Raw genomic sequence first — 15,962 nt, 5'->3', positions numbered from 1 at the left:
TCGATGTCAGTAGAATTGAATGATGCAGCTTACACCCAAACCATGTTTTTTGCCATGTCATCACATTCCACCCTGGCCGATACATTTGCAGAACCTTCTTCAATTACCATAAATATGAACTCTGATATGACACACTTGCTAAAAATTGACATGATGCTAACAACATAGCAACACTCTTGTCCTGTAAGTGGAGACATGATCACATGACAGAAGTGAAAGTTATGAAAAGCATTACAAACAGAATACACATACCAATAATTACATAATGCTGATAGATATCGCTCGGAACAGTTACCTTTCTTCAGCCAACATTGTGCAGTTGACTTCTGTTAATTTGACTCTGGTTAATTTGATCCCGACCATAGATACTGGCCGGCACCCATGCATTTCTATGGGTCTAAACTTTCATTATTTCGATCCTAAAATTGCCCTACACCGAATAGCCCGACTCCGATGGTAACCCCAATAGTGACCTGTGTAGTGGCAGCTTTGGGGATAGTGAATTCATAGAACACATGTCATCTCTCGTCCAAAACGCCTATTTTCTGCCTGCCCTAAGAAGTTTTTCAAGCAATAACTGGAGATCACAATGTCTGATTATGGTACCGGTTCGATTGTAACATGCATGTAAAAAAATTTTTTTTTTCAAAGAAATTGTGCCCAAAGTCGCGTTTGCGGCATTTGTATACTTTGCCTCATAACAGGGCTGTATGGCGGCGAAGCTGATATTAGGGAACTGTTTGCCACTGTGCAACACGTATTAGACCCTTACCTTGCCCATTTTTCTTGATAAAAAATCAGGTGCACCAGATTTCCACTTTGTTTATGAACGTTAAACGGGTACTGAACCACCCCTCGGGCTTGGTAAAAAAAGCACTCTGCAGATAGTATACATGTATACTGCTGTGAACATCTCGGTTAAACTTGTAGTTGGTATGGCGCGTAGAGCTCGCAAGCAGAGTGCGAAGGCAGACGAGTGCAAGCACTGTGGTTTTATGCCACTCCCAGACAAAACAACCTTTCTAAGGAAAGCAAACAACCGCACCTAAAGGGAGATAATCAAGGCTATCTTTATAAAAAGAGCAGAAAATAAGTGTGTTAGTGCGCAGTCGCTAGCATTAAGCGACAAAGAAACGCCATTAATAAATGACCACCTGCAATCACCACTAAGATTAGAATGTGCAGCTGCCTCATTTGGTTGGATACTTGGATTACGCCTGTAATACATGCATGCTCTTATGTACCTGCCACGATGATTCAGTTCAGATCACTGGCTTACGAGCAGCATTAGTTTCAATCACCCCTGTTAGTTTCTCTACTGCGATTACTTTGCACTCAGGTTTCATGTACAAAATTTCATGGTTTCTGGTGAATACACAGTTGGAATTTGGTGCCTGTATATGTTGTTTGTGTCTCACTTTGTCCTCGTCTGCTTAGCACCATAACCTTTGTTTCTAAGTCATGAACTAACTATAGCTAGCTCAGCAACAAGTTTTGTTAAATTATGGTTTGATGTATTTTGAGCACCTTGTTGAATTTGGCCTGCCAAATAATTAAATTCGTCAGTCCTGTCAAGGTGGAAGTAAGTCGGGGTAGAATGGAAGTAAACTTTAAGTTCATGGGGTACTAACAACAGGCAGATAAAAGGCTATAGAACAAAAGGCTGGTGGAATTGCCAGCTTTAAGCATGTTTGGCTTTTGAAATTTAACATTCGATTCTCTTTTCACCATTTTCCCATATGCTTCAGTTGTTTGTTTCTTTAATGCAAGTCGAACCAAACACCAAAGAAGCTTCAGCGCTCCTCCCTAGATGAGCAGGGCAAGGTCGTGGGAGAGAAGCTGTCCCACCACAAGCAAGGCTCCTACGGCTTCGTAGACTCTTCTGGCATGGAGGCCCTTGAACGTGAGTTGTATGGGGCTGATGGCTTCATCAAATTCATGCTTTTGAAAATTTGTTTTTCTGTGATGGCTTTCATCTTGCTCAGAACCTGCCTTGAGCTACAACACATAATTTGCCTGTGGACTAGCACTGCCTGTGTGTCCCACATAATGAAGGCACTTTTAACCTCTCTTAAGGTGGAATGAAGCACTTCAAATGACATTAGTAGCATCTTTTTAAAGCAAATTTTTATAAAATGTATATTTCAAAAATCCTATTATTTTATTTCCTAGGATAAGTATGTTTTGTGATATCCACAACCGAATGTCGTTTTTTTTAGGGTCTAATTACTTAATTAACAGCAACTTGCATGGTAAAGTACACCACACGGAATCAATTCTGAATGTTCATAGTCTAAGCTTCAGTGTGTAAGCGGCGTATTATACACTAAATAATTAGTGCACATTCCATAGTCGTAACAATGTTTGTGCATAATACATCATACTATGCAGTTTTCATTTCTGTGCATGAGTAAACGACAGCAAATGTAGCTTTACGGTGTCAAGGCACTTAAAGGCTTTTAGCTGCACTCACGTTTTTGCTAGAAACTTCCAGAAAGTATCCTCACAAATGGTGCAGAAGATTTCAGTGTTTGCCCACATTTGACAACAAACATGTCTTTCACATTCTCATGAGAGGATCTTGAAAAAACATGGAAAAGTATTGGCAACTTTCGAAAAATGTAGTCGCAGTAGAGAAAATGTCCAGATGTGTCGTTGCGGAACTAACCAGTAAATATGTTTGCGGAAGATGTGTACAGTGGCAGAGGAAAGGGTGTTATGCCAAGGTGGGGGAACAATATAGGAGATGGGGGTGATAAGATAAAATCGGGTATGGAACTATATAACATAGAAAAGAATGAAATCAAAGAGAGAAATTGTGACACTTGAAATCTCTGAGCACTACTGTTTGGAGCCGTATAATGGTGCCTAATTCTCAAAACGTGGTGTTGTAGGCGAATATTTGCCGATGACTATTAGTCTGTAGCACAGAAACTATTCAGCTTGTTCCGTTATCATGTCAAAGTACTCAGAGGTAAACAAGGAGGTAGCTCATGGCCTTCGACAGTTGCACCTTGAATGCTGTGAGAATGGTAGGAGAAAGGTAAGTAAACCTGTGTTTGAAAATCAAAATAACAGCTGGAGTGATAGGGTATAGGTGTAGAGGTGAAAATAGGCTCCGCATTCCTCTGTATACACCTTCTCACACTGCCCATCATGTTCTGTCTGATGATATCCACATCATTCCTAATGGTCAGCCGATGACTAAATTTCATGCAAGCTGCCCTGGAAAATCAACTGACAAATAGTATAAACTGACTTTAAAAAGCATGCTTGTACAAAGGCAGGTGTGTGACAGTGGCTAGCAGAATAAGTAGAATAAAATGTTGCTCCCTTGTTTAGTGCCCTATTTGGCAGCTTTGGATTACATTACGGAACGTCTGTGCAGGTACATAGCACTGACTGGGTTAGTGCTCCCAAAGTGTTATCAAAGTACTCAAAATCTTAAGCGACCTGCATTGCTGTTCTAGATAATGTTTCTGCACTGTGCAAAGTCTATGTATAAATATTAGCTGGAACAGCAATGCATTCCTTCACACGTGTTCAAAATGTATTTCTAGAAAATGGTTCTAAGGACAGTTGCTAGTAAAAGCACTGGCTTGACTTCCAGTCTGCAGTTGCAAAATCCCACTTAAGCAGGCACGTACCCAGGCCGCTGCAGCGCCCCCCCCCCTTGAAATACAGCGGCATACCCCCTGCCCACGCCACCACCCCTCACACACATTCCTAAAGCGCCGCCAAATCAATCTTGAGACTGGACAGCTATTCGGCGGTCAACATTTTACTGCTCCTTTCCCTCCTTTTGGATGGCAGTATAGTTATCGGCATCTCCTGCGGTGTCAAGGCCAGCTTCCTCATCGATACGGGGCCCGCACGATCAACTCGAGATGCGTTCAATTGTCACCGTCTATTCTAGTATTCTTTATTGTGCATAATGATAAGGTTACAAATGGGGATTACACATACACACAGAGGGAGGTCCCATAGTCAACAGACTATACAGGGTACTTTCCATTACAAATGAGTAGGATATGTAAATACAAAGCAGCTATATGCAAACACACAAGACACCGTATTAAGTCATTCACTAGCTAACGCTGTAAAATATTTAATGACCCAAAGCAATTACTAATATAATGACGATGAAATTGTTATATTGAGTGAAAATATTTATTTATGAAGGTTTGATTTGAATGTATAAAAGTAAGAGTATCTTAATATGACATGGTAATGAGTTCCAAAGTAGTGTGGCTGAAAAATTAGTAGTAAATTTGTCATAATTAGTTTTAGGTTTTGGTAGTAAATAGCTGTTGGTAGAAGCAAAACGGGTAGACGTGGAATGTGGACACTGGCTGTTAGTAAATATAGGGAATGGGAGCTTTCCATTAACAGATGGATGAACAAGTATTCCAACTGAGTATTTATTTAGTTTCTGTAACAATAAAATACCGTTAGAGCTGAGCAATGGAGATGCTTCTCATGTGTAGCTGCTACGTGTAATGATGCATGCAAACTGCTTGATTTTGGGTATGCTGTAGTGGGGATAAATATGTGGGATAGATGTTTCCCCATGATATTATGCAATAATTAATATGTGTGTGAATAAAGGCGTAGTAGAGGGAGATTAATATCTTTACATTAAAGAAATTACAAACTTTAATTGATATTCTAATCCCATATGCTGCCTTCTTTGTGAAGGATAAAACGTGCTCATCAAATTTTAGGTGTTCATCTAATATGACGCCAAGAAACAGTACACCATTGGTAAGATAAAGTGTGCTGGAAGCAAAGTTTAGTGATGGATACATTGAGATATGCTTTTGTTTAGCTGAGAAAATGACGAAGTTAGATTTTGCAGTATTAATCCGTAGTCTGTTTAGTTGGCATTAGGTTACAATATTAGCCGCATCGTGGTTAAGCTTGCACATTAATGAATCAAGACTTTTGTCTGAGAAGAAGATGGTAGTGTCGTCAGCGTAAAGGATACAGTCCGAGGACTTTAGGCACTGTGAGAGGTCGTTCATGTATATTAAAAACAAGAGCGGTTCTAATATAGATCCTTGTGGTACACCAATGTTAGTTGTTTTAGGGTGTCAGTAAGTGCTACATATTGATACAGCATATTCTCTATCTCTCAAATAGTTACATAATAATTGCAGTGCCAGGCCAGTTATACCAATAGTCTAATTTAGCAAAAAGTATGTTATGAACAAGTGAATTGAACGCTTTAGAAAGGTCAATAAATAATGCGCCAGCAAAATTTCCAGTGTCAATTGCTTCCCGAATCTTGTCTGTTAAAAATATTAATGCCAAATCAGTTGAGTATCCCTCCCTAAACCCAAATTGGTCTGGTGATAGGATGCGAAATTTTCAAATTGTTCAGCGTATTACAATTAGTTTTTTTTACAATTTTACTTAAGAACGAAAATATAGCAATAGGGTGGTAGTGAGATGTTACTCTTATCTCCCTTTAAAACGGGGATTATCAAGGAGAAGTTCCCCCGATTGTATCATAGTTATTTCGGCATTCTGATTGGATCCATAGGTGCCGACTGCGGGATGGCTCCAAGGCCTGAGCCCCCTCCGGAGTTTTCCCGTGCGGCTGAGCCCTCCCCGCCCCACAAACACCTAAAGTGCCATTATCAGAGCTTTGTGAGCCAGATCATTTGAGGTTTCTTTTGACTTTTCTCTACCTTTTCACATGAAATTTTACTGGGGCTAATAGCTTACTGCATCATTGTTGGCACGGACGTGCACAGCTTTTAATTCACACCTTCACTTCCTTCCTGCAAATCCTGACAATAGCAGGACACGCGCATTAGAAGCACTAGCGGCAACTGCCTCATCGGTATTTTCTCACTTCAAAATTATTTTAAATTTCCACTGTAAACACCATGCACACACAATATATGTAAATATACACACAGGACAGAGTTTATATTTTTGAAAGATATGGAGGTAGCCAATTAACAATTACTTCTAGAGGTATGGATAGCCTATGTGTAGAGAATGAATATGTTGCTGTATGTACACTACCCTTCAAGTTGCTTTGCATGCTTTCTTTTACAATGAAAAAACCTATAGACTTCAGTGACCCCTTCAGCAGTGTCTTTTATCGATAGCATGTCAAATGCGCATGAATGTTGTGTGTCTCAGTATTGCTTCGCTTTCCACTAAGCAATGCTAACGACTCATGAAAAAAAAGACATTTCTAATAATTTACAACATTTATTAGGGATGGAAACATCGTCACTTGCATGCAAAGGTTATAAATATATACAGGGTGTCCCAGTTAACTATCATGCACCAAGATTTGCGGCTTTACACGTCTGTGTGGCGAGCACTGGGCAATATTCACATTTGTACTAGTAAAGGTACCTCCCCCCCCCCCCCCCCCCTCAAAAAAAGATCCTGGGTACTAGCCTGCACTTAGAGACTATAATTTAAAAGTTATATAGTAAAATTTTAACAATTGCTGGTAATAGTGCTACACAGCATCCAATTTTCTGACTCGTGTTTGGTTATTAAAAAAAAAAATTGTGAACATCAAAGTGTGTCTCCTAGAATAAAGTGTAACTGACTTCACTTGCTTGCGTCAATCACTTTCGGCATCTTCGTAAGTTTTGATACAAGTGTATCTTGTATCTTAAGATGCGTGATACTCCGTAAGATGTGTTGAAAATAGATACTGATACACGTCTTGGTGCATGTATCATGATACAGATACAAGATACACACCAGGAGTATCTAAGATACACATATCTTCGATACTGCCCAGCCCTGAGTGAGATACAGTTGGGGGAAGCAGAAGATTATAGGTTGTGTGACGTTAAGATTAGAAAATTTGCATGGACTTAGTTTGCTGATGCATTCATGGTCACATAATATATGTGTAAGTAGGGAAGTGTGTGTACACTTGGGCCTAAACACATTGTTGAATACCTGCTTTGCAGGGCTTACGGCAGTTCCGGCTGAAGAACTGGAGCTGTCTCCTCTGGGCGAAGGCTATGTGGAGATTGTGGACCTTCATGACTCTGAGCTGCATCACCCCATGGGTGGCATGGAGACTCAGCCTGAAAAGGACCTACTGGTCATAGTCAAGAATGGTGGCTCCAAGCTTCCCTCCACCCCAAGGTGTCCACCATCACCTTTGCCACAGGATGAGGAGAACCACAGGCATGTCTTTGCAGCACTCTTCGGTTTTTGTCTTGTCTGTGCATGCGTTGTTTTCATTGTAGGAGCAAATTCTGTGATTAGCACAGTTTGGTTCTCATGTCCTTTTTTGTCTCAATGTACAAATTTCTGTAGGCAACTTGTTTTTGCTAGCTCTGCACAGGGTGGTGAGGGGAAAGAAAAGCCAGGCACATTCAGTTGTGTGTAAATTGAACCCAGTTCTAAGGCGTCGCCATTTCACTTCAGCAGAGGATTGATTCAGTTGACAAATTTACTGCAAGTTCACCATTCTGCATTCTATCAGCACTGGTGTTTTTTTCCTTCCAAGTGCCTGCAGCCAGTGCTAATTGATTTGTGCATGGGCTTCAAGCTGGTGATAGAGTTCAGTACTCCTTGGGGGGGAAAAATGTAGCACAACAGAACTTACACTAAATGTATATTTAAATGTTTATTTACAAGGACTTATTAGAAATACATGATCATTCTAACACCTTGAATATTTTGCAATGTAGTCTGGACTATTGCAGCATACAATTGCTTAACTGCGACTCATCTGCTGACAGTCCAATCTATGACTGAGGCGACTGCTTGGGGTGTCTGAAGGGTGTCTGGCATGATTCTTTTTTGCCAGCTTTTGATGCACATCTATATCCAGAGTTTTCTGTACAGTTTCATTTGAGTAGCAAGGAATAGATCTTGACTCGTGTTCGTCCTCTTTCTCCAGGCATCCACTTTGCCATGGCTCTCGGGACCCAGGCACAGAGGAGTGCCATACAGAAACCTTGGTCTATCGCCAGACAGGTGAAGAGCACAGTTTCACGCTAACCGTAGCTGATCATCACCACCACCATCGCCACAGCCATGCACACAGTCATGAGGTAAGCCGAAAACTACTTACGTTAACCCTTTCAGGTACCAGCTAATTCTGTCAGTTGAAAATGAAATTTCAACACATTTCTTGAATCTTCAGTATCATTATATCATTAAAGACATGCAACAGCAGTACATAAATTACGAATTTCGAATTTCTTGTGGCACAATGGCTGTAACCTAGTACTGCTGAGCACAAGGTCGAAGGTTAAAGTCCATGCGACGATAAACACATTCTAATGACAGTGGGATGAAAAAAAAAGAATGCCCTCATGGGCTAAGCTTAGGCCCATTAAAGAACCCTTGGTGGTCAAAATTGATCCAGTGCATATTGCATTTTAATGGAAATTCTGGCAAATTCTTATGGCTGGTAATTGCATAGTTCTTAATTGACAGCTTTTAAATGGCCTTTTAGCAGATCGTGCATGTACTTGGCTGAACATGGTGCAAGGTGAATGTGACACGAACACTACAGTGCCCAGGCACGATAGGGCAAGCAGCTTATGTAGAGGTGCAAAAAGCTATATTGGCTCACTACGGGAGCAATCAGCAGTAGAGTTACCTGCAAGAACTTCAGCAAACATTGAGTTACCAATTTTGTACTACCCTGTATGGTGCATGTTCAGGTAGCATATTGTGCATACAGGGCCTATATTCGTTACTGCTTCTTATGAATTACAAAGCTATGTTCTTAATGTGCCATTGTTCACTAGAAATTTCCTTGGAACTGCAGGTGCCATCTTCTATTGCTGCCATGGCCTGGATGGTGATCATTGGCGATGGTCTTCACAACTTTTCTGATGGACTCGCTATAGGTGAGTGCAGTAACTTTCTGCCTGGCCTTTAGTGAAATACAACATATTTGAAATGGTAGCATTTGCAAAATTATAAGAAACAGTCGTTCAAGTTGTTATTGTAGTACCTCAACTAACATTCAAGCTTCTGCTGAAGCAAATATTTGTGCACAATTTTTGCACAGTCTGCACCTTTTTCCTGCTGTGCTGGCAGTGCTAGGCATCAAGTGTGCCTCATACAGATGCATCAGCTCTGTGATTCTACGAGTAACTCTGCAAATGTGCGATTCACTTTCTTCATTTTCGTGCTTTAATCAACAATGAAACAAGTAGTGTTAGGGAATAAGCATTTTAGAGACATTAAACATTATGGTTGGTTTTGTAGTAAGCGCACTTTTCTTGATCTGGATGAAGAGACTTTGTGTGGATTGCTTATTCATGGTTAGTTATCTGCATCAGACCTAAGGATGTCATTTTCTAGTTCTATGCAGTGTCATAGGTCTTTCCTCTCCCCACTCCTTTTGCAGGTGCAGCATTTGCATCTGGTCTTTCTGGTGGCCTTAGTACAACAATCGCTGTGTTCTGCCATGAACTTCCTCATGAGCTGGGTAAGCAGATAACTTTGTAACATCTAGTCCAATATTCCAAAGCATGTTAGTGCAGATTGATTGAAAGACACAATTGCCATGGTAAGCAGTGCCTTGGCTTCAGCTGTACATGCCATATTGGTTAGGGGTGTGCGAATACTGAATCATAGACTTCAGATAGAATATCAAATCGAATATCGAACAGAATCAAGAAAAAAGAATCAAATATCTGGTGGCTGCTGTTAACGCCACGGCCCTGCGGGTGCCGTATCTTAGAAGCGATATGCAATATGGACAAAGTGCGGGCCTGCGTGGGTGCCGTATCTTGAAAGCGATCTGCGATGTGGACAAAGTGCGTGCTCGTGCGGGCACTGTGTCATGCAAGCGATCTGCGATGTGAACACACTGCGTACTCGTGCAGGCCTCAGTTTCAAAGCAATCTGCGATGTGGACAACATGCGTCCAGTGCCGGTAGCTTCGTATGTGCTGTGCTTTCAACGTTTAGTTTGCGTTGAAATGAGACAGCACGAAGGTCTTTACGCTCGCTGCTGCTGCTGTGCTTATCTTGCTTATTTTGCTATCGCAATCGATGCTTAGCCTTTCGGGTGATTCTGTGACTTCTCTTCTTTGTTTTTTACTTTGGACGTCGTTCACTCACTATTTTCAATAAAGTTGTTAGACATCGCGACGAAAGTTTCGGAAGTGAGGCGTGTCAAATATTACGGACTTCGGATAAAACGGACCTTTTTGTCGGATTATCAGGGTCCGTTGTAACAAGAGTTGGCTGTATAGGTAGGGTTCCTCTAAAGGGGCGAGGGGGTAAGGCAGGTGGGTGCGGCAACGACTGAAGGTGTGTCAACGGCGAGGGTGTAGAATTGAGAATAAAGGAGTTCTTTGCACAAGGCCGTGTGCACAGGACCCCTCTATTACCTGCTTCGCTGTTGGTCGTGGGCTATCGTGTCTCTGATAGACATAATAAAAGGAGCCACAGAAAACTGCGATCGTGAAAAAAATGTTTGTAAATTACTGAAATGGAATAAATATATAGATAAAATGAAAAAAGAGGAAAGAAAGGAAGGGGCAAAAAAAGAAACCACTAAGCAACCAAACTAAGTGTTGTTGCCTATAGCTTGAAATTTAGCATAGCGAATAGATTATAAAGCTCCTTTTGAAATGTTTATGCCTATTAGTTGCAATGTCTTGAACTCATGGATAAGGTATGATTCTCTGTATTTTCTTTCTTGGTCAGAACAGAAATATGACTGATGAACTTAAACTCTACATCTTACAAAGTTATGACCTGGTTGGTTGAAGTGCTCGGTGATGGCTTCGGGAAGCTTTTTAGCTGTGTCCACTCGATGTTCATTTAATCTTACATTCATTGATTGTCTCATTTCACCAATATATGCTTGAATGTTTCTTCTGTAAGAAACAATATAAATCATATCCAAACTTGTATTAACACTAGTTTTGACTTCGTGTATGTAACTATTTGCGGCGCTTTTAATTTTAATGTCACTTTGAAGGTGCCTGCAGGTTGTGCACCTGGGGCGACAACATGCATTTAATACAAGGGTATAATGTTGGTTGACTTTTGCGTGCACATGTCTTTAATGTTTCTGTTGCGGCGATAGGTAACCCTTGGTACATACGTGAACGCTTTTCTCAGACGCTCGTTACTTGATAATATGGGGTGGTATTTTCATAGGATGGTGTTTATGTTTGGGAGTGCATTAGAATATTTTGTTATGAAAGCTGGCGGTCTGTCAGATTCTGGTGTAGGCTGTTTCTTGGCTAACTCCGACTGTCTCTCTAATCTTGACACATCATAAGCTCTGTCGAGAGTAACTTGTGGATAACTTCTTTCTACTAGCGTTGTTTTTAAGGTCATTTAGGTGGTGGATATAATTGTCTTGGTTGCAGCTTCTTATTCATTTCACTTGTCTGACAAAAATTCCTTGCTTGCAGTGTCACAGGTGATGGCTGTTGTAGTTTAAATATTGCTGGCTGTCCGTAGGCTTGTGGTAAAGTGTGGTTCTCAGTTTTCCGTTTTCTATGTAAACCGTCGTGTTGAGGAAGTTGATTTGACTAGGAGAGTGGTGAGCAGTAAATTTAATACTCGGGTTAAAGTGATGGTAATGGTGAATTAAATCGGTTAACATGCTTGTGCCGTGTTCCTATATTAAAAATATGTCGTCAATGTAACGCAGATTGGTGTGGGATTTTAAAGAGTAGGATTTTATCAGGTCTACTCCAAGCTGTCCCATGAAAATGTTCACACACGTGGCAGCGAATGGTGATCCCGTGCTAGTGCCAAAAGTTCGCAGGTAGTGAATAGAATAGAATTCGAAATAGCTGAGCGTGAGAAGTAACCTAAGGAGTGACAGGTAAACTTCAGGAGCGTGCGCTTGGGGATTGACTTTGAGGGACTTCGATATGGCTTCAATTCCTTCACTTATGGTTATGTGAGTGTAAAGGGCAGGAACATCCAAAGTGATTAGAATAGCACGGTTGGGAAGGATTTGGTTGGCGTTGATGCCATAGATAATTCTCCAAAAGTGCGGCGTGTCTTGAACAAAATATGGAAGGGTGGTGGGGATGTTGGACAGGTGGTGATCTAAACATTTAGATAGTCACTCAGTAGGTGTGTTGTTATTAAACACAATAGGCCGACCTGGGATTTCTGCTATAGATATTTCTTCTACGAGAACCTCCTACTGGAACATCAGGTTCCCGTAGAAGAAATATTTTTATATGCTTGTATGTTTGTTCTGCAAGAAACAGTATATCAGTGAAACGGGACAATCAATGAATGTGTGATTAAACGAACATCGCGTGGACACAGCTAAAAAGCTTCCCAACGCCGTTGCTGACAATTTCAACCAACCAGGTCATAACTGTGATGAACTTAGTCAATTTTCCGTTCTGATTGAGAAAGAAAATACAGAGAATCATACCTTATCCCTAAGTTCAAGACATTGCAACCAATAGGCATAAACGTTTCAAAGGGAGCTTTAGTCTCTATTCGCTATGCTAAATTTCAAGCTATAGGCCACAACACTTAGTTTGGTTGCTTAGCAGTTTCTTTTTTTTCCCTTCCATCCATTCCTCCTTTTTCATTTCATTTATATGTTTATTCTATTTCAGTAATTTAAAAAAAGTTTTCATGAGCCCGGTGTTCTGCCTATCCTTTTATTTTCTCTCAGAGACATGATAACCCACGACCACCAGCGAAGCAGGAAATAGAGGGTTGCTGTGCACATGGCCGTGTCACTGGCCTTGTGCACAGCACTCCTTTATTCTCAATTGACCGATTCTAAAATGTGAGCGCCACCTGCAGGGAAAACGCAGAACCTCGCGCCACGCCGTTTGGTTGGAAAATAAAGCCTAGGCTAGCGTGCAGTCCGTGCTCCGTGTATAAATAGGACCTGCTTTCTGCGTCGTTTCAGCGCTTTATTGAGTTGCTTTCAATCAGTGCGTGAGTAACGATTAAAGAAGACAATATACCCCTCCCGTTTGCGCACACGGGACTTCTCGAAGTGCTCTGTAACGAACAATGGCGTTCAAAGGTATCTGTCCTCGAACACTTCGACCGTCCGTCAGGCGCATCGAGACTGGACGCTACATGACGAAGACTTCGTCGCAAATGAAAGTATAAACTTAACCATAGCTGATCCAGAAGGTATACTGATGGTAAGAGCGACGTGCAAGCCGTCCATGAAGACAGGCAGCGTGTGCTGTGTTGGCAGCTCCTATACAGCTCACACATAACACGATATGTTATATACAGCCAAGCAACAATGTTTGCATACTTTTAGTAATAGTTAAAATAACGTCAAAAATTTCTTTATTCTCAGATCATTAACTACTGTATTAAAATAACACATTTTTGCTGCCTCTAAGTTTCAGGTTATGATAAATTTTCAGTAAGCGGAAATGCTAGTCAACCACATTATTGTACAACAATGTAATGATATGTTTCCGTTACAAGCAAATACAGTTGTCTGTGAGATTTAGTGTGTCGGCTTCATAAAATAACTTGCATGCTGCATTTACATTAGAAAATAATACCAGTGTGACTGCGTGCAACTCAAAGCAGCTCGCAGTGCTAAATCGCATCAACAAAAAATAAAAGAAGAGGGGGAAAATGTAAGAGGGGGGTACAGCTCATGCTGTCCTGTTAGTGTGCCTACCAAGGAAATGTATGAAACACGGCCAGCGATGGTACATATGTTAAAACACGAATGAGCGGCGGATAGCAAGCTAGCCAACGTGACAACGAACCACCTTCACGTCAGCACAACGTGTTGTAGACCTTATGCAAGAGCCTACGATTACAAGGCAGCCAAACTAGTGACGGGGCCAGAACTATTCAGAGCTGAGCAAACTTGAATAAACACCCTGATGGGATCCTACACTCCTTTCACACTCCCTATCCTTTCACAGTCCCTATGCATGGCGATTTAAAATCGTGACCCACAGGGCAACAATACAAATTTTTTTTCAGAGTATGTTAGTCTATTGAAGTGTGCAGTCCCTTTGCCTTGTCACGCTGCCTCGCCCTGAGTATTGCTGTGCATGAACACTGTCGGCAGATAGTCCAGATGATTTATCAGCTTCGACAGCCGGCGTACGTTTGACAGAGGGAGGTTACGACACGATAGTCACTCGTTTTTTTTTAAAGGAAATTTGCCGGTGATGGGAAGTGTGCCCTGCCTTATTGAGCCGACCGGGTTTGCATGCCTCGCTGCAGATATCCACATGAGCCCTCTTTGCATACATTTTTGCAGATGAAAATCGGGAGGAGCTCGACTATCCGTTTCCATAGTAGTAGTTCTTGCACCCGAAGGCGACACAATTAACTGGCATACTCGGAAAAAAAAAAAAAGAATACAAGCGCAACCGCCAGTTTTTCTGTAGCAACACCGTCCGGAGTAGCCGCGTTGTTTTCCAACCAAGTCTAGTTACGATAACCACTGAAGGAGGACTCGCGCCGCGCCGGTTTGGCGCATGCGCAGAAAGATTTTTGGAATCTGTCAATTCTACACACTGGCCTCTGATAAACCTTCAGTCGTTGCCGCACACATCCGCCTTACCCCCTCTCCCCTTTTGAGGAACTCTACCTATATATACTCTGCCAAGGAAAGCATATGTCGCCTTGAAAAGGATAAGTTGACTTGTTGAAACGTTGGCTCCCGCTTTTACCTTGTTCTTGTATTGCTCATTTCCTAGTGACTTAAGTACCTACAGGGTGTCTACCTACCAAGAAAACTGGTGATATTCAGGTATTTTGAATAGTCTGGAAATACTGAGGGAGAACTCCGGGAATTTGTGCTATGATCAGGGAAAATTAGCTATATAAGTCGCGCAACTGCTAGCTAACTAACGGAGAGGAATTGTAAGAAATCGTCTTTGACGCCATGTTGTCGGCAGGAGGAGTTGCCAGTGTACAGAACCCTTCGCTGTCCGATTTTCCTAACTTTTCGCCGCGGCCGCAAGTCCAAAACGGCATTAAAGCCACCACCGCCGCCAGATTCGCTTTAAGCCGTAACCACCACAGCGGCAACGCTAGGCCTAACTGCTTCGATGTTCGCTGTTAAGCTTCTTGCCATTCAGTGCCCTGTTTTTCATTGAACGAATTCGCCGCTGTCAGCAATGGCATCGACTTTGCCTTTGTAATACTAGCGATTGGCTTCGAAGCTCGGAAAGCACCACGCGTTGCATAATGCCGGTTCCCGAAAGTCAGATTCGCCTCAATGCGGCAGTGCGACGCGGTGAAGCACTCGCTAAACATTGCGGTGAAGCTTAACAAGCATGGGAAGAGGCAATTGTCACTGGACACACTATGTATTCCTTAATTATAAACGTGTGCACCCGCCGTCTCCTGTCACAGTGCGAGCACCGACATGCCTAATAAGTGTACTGGCAGGCCTTCAGAGCTCCTTCGGACGTGCCTGTGGCGATTGGAGGCCTTAAGGGCAGCAAAAGACATGCATTCATTTTTTCGCACGTTTTTACGGCCCCTAGGGAGTCCGAAAAATCCCACTTCGACTGTACGACTGACCAAGAGGATGCTTGAAATGGTCCATGGGGCGAACACGTGGCAGAAGGACGACAAGAACAGAAAGGACCAACGCGTCGAGGAATGAACGGGAAAGTGTTCTTTGAAGGAGCTTGAGCTAAAGAAAAGTCTTGACTGACACCGAGATGCAGGTGTCCCTCATCCAAACCAACATAAACTCTTTAAAGCAGTGAAACGCAACACTGAGGTGTTGGGCGCGTGCTGAGAGTATGGCAGGACAGTTAAGGTTGACTTTCCAGCTGCCGAAAGAGAATCTCACTCGTGACAAAGTTCAGGCCTCATACCAATGAGCTTGCTATCAGTTGATAGAAATGGCTCATATTCGGAAATATTTGCTTCTGTATGCATCTTTTTATTCGTATTTGAAATTGTTCAATTTGATTTGCAATAGGCATCACCACTTTTTTTTTTTTTCAGATATTTTATTCACTGTGCATTTACTAACCCTTCCCTTCT

At 41.9% G+C, this 15,962-nt stretch overlaps 1 protein-coding gene across 5 annotated transcripts in view; it reads left to right on the top strand.

The window, feature by feature from the left end:
* Positions 1-15,962, top strand: part of LOC126531739 (zinc transporter foi-like) — a 112,290-nt gene that overhangs the window by 87,848 nt on the left and 8,480 nt on the right. For all 5 annotated transcript variants that reach the window (XM_055071422.2, XM_050179435.3, XM_050179434.3 and 2 more), the window contains 5 exons: positions 1,771-1,903; positions 6,954-7,176; positions 7,898-8,051; positions 8,777-8,858; positions 9,365-9,445. In XM_055071422.2, the coding sequence (XP_054927397.2) occupies positions 1,771-1,903; positions 6,954-7,176; positions 7,898-8,051; positions 8,777-8,858; positions 9,365-9,445 (673 nt within the window). The remainder of the gene's footprint in view (positions 1-1,770; positions 1,904-6,953; positions 7,177-7,897; positions 8,052-8,776; positions 8,859-9,364; positions 9,446-15,962) is intronic.

The sequence above is a fragment of the Dermacentor andersoni genome, chromosome 5, assembly GCF_023375885.2.
Source record: "Dermacentor andersoni chromosome 5, qqDerAnde1_hic_scaffold, whole genome shotgun sequence".
Taxonomy (NCBI): Eukaryota; Metazoa; Arthropoda; class Arachnida; order Ixodida; family Ixodidae; genus Dermacentor; species Dermacentor andersoni.
This window is presented reverse-complemented; position numbering and strand designations above follow the sequence as displayed.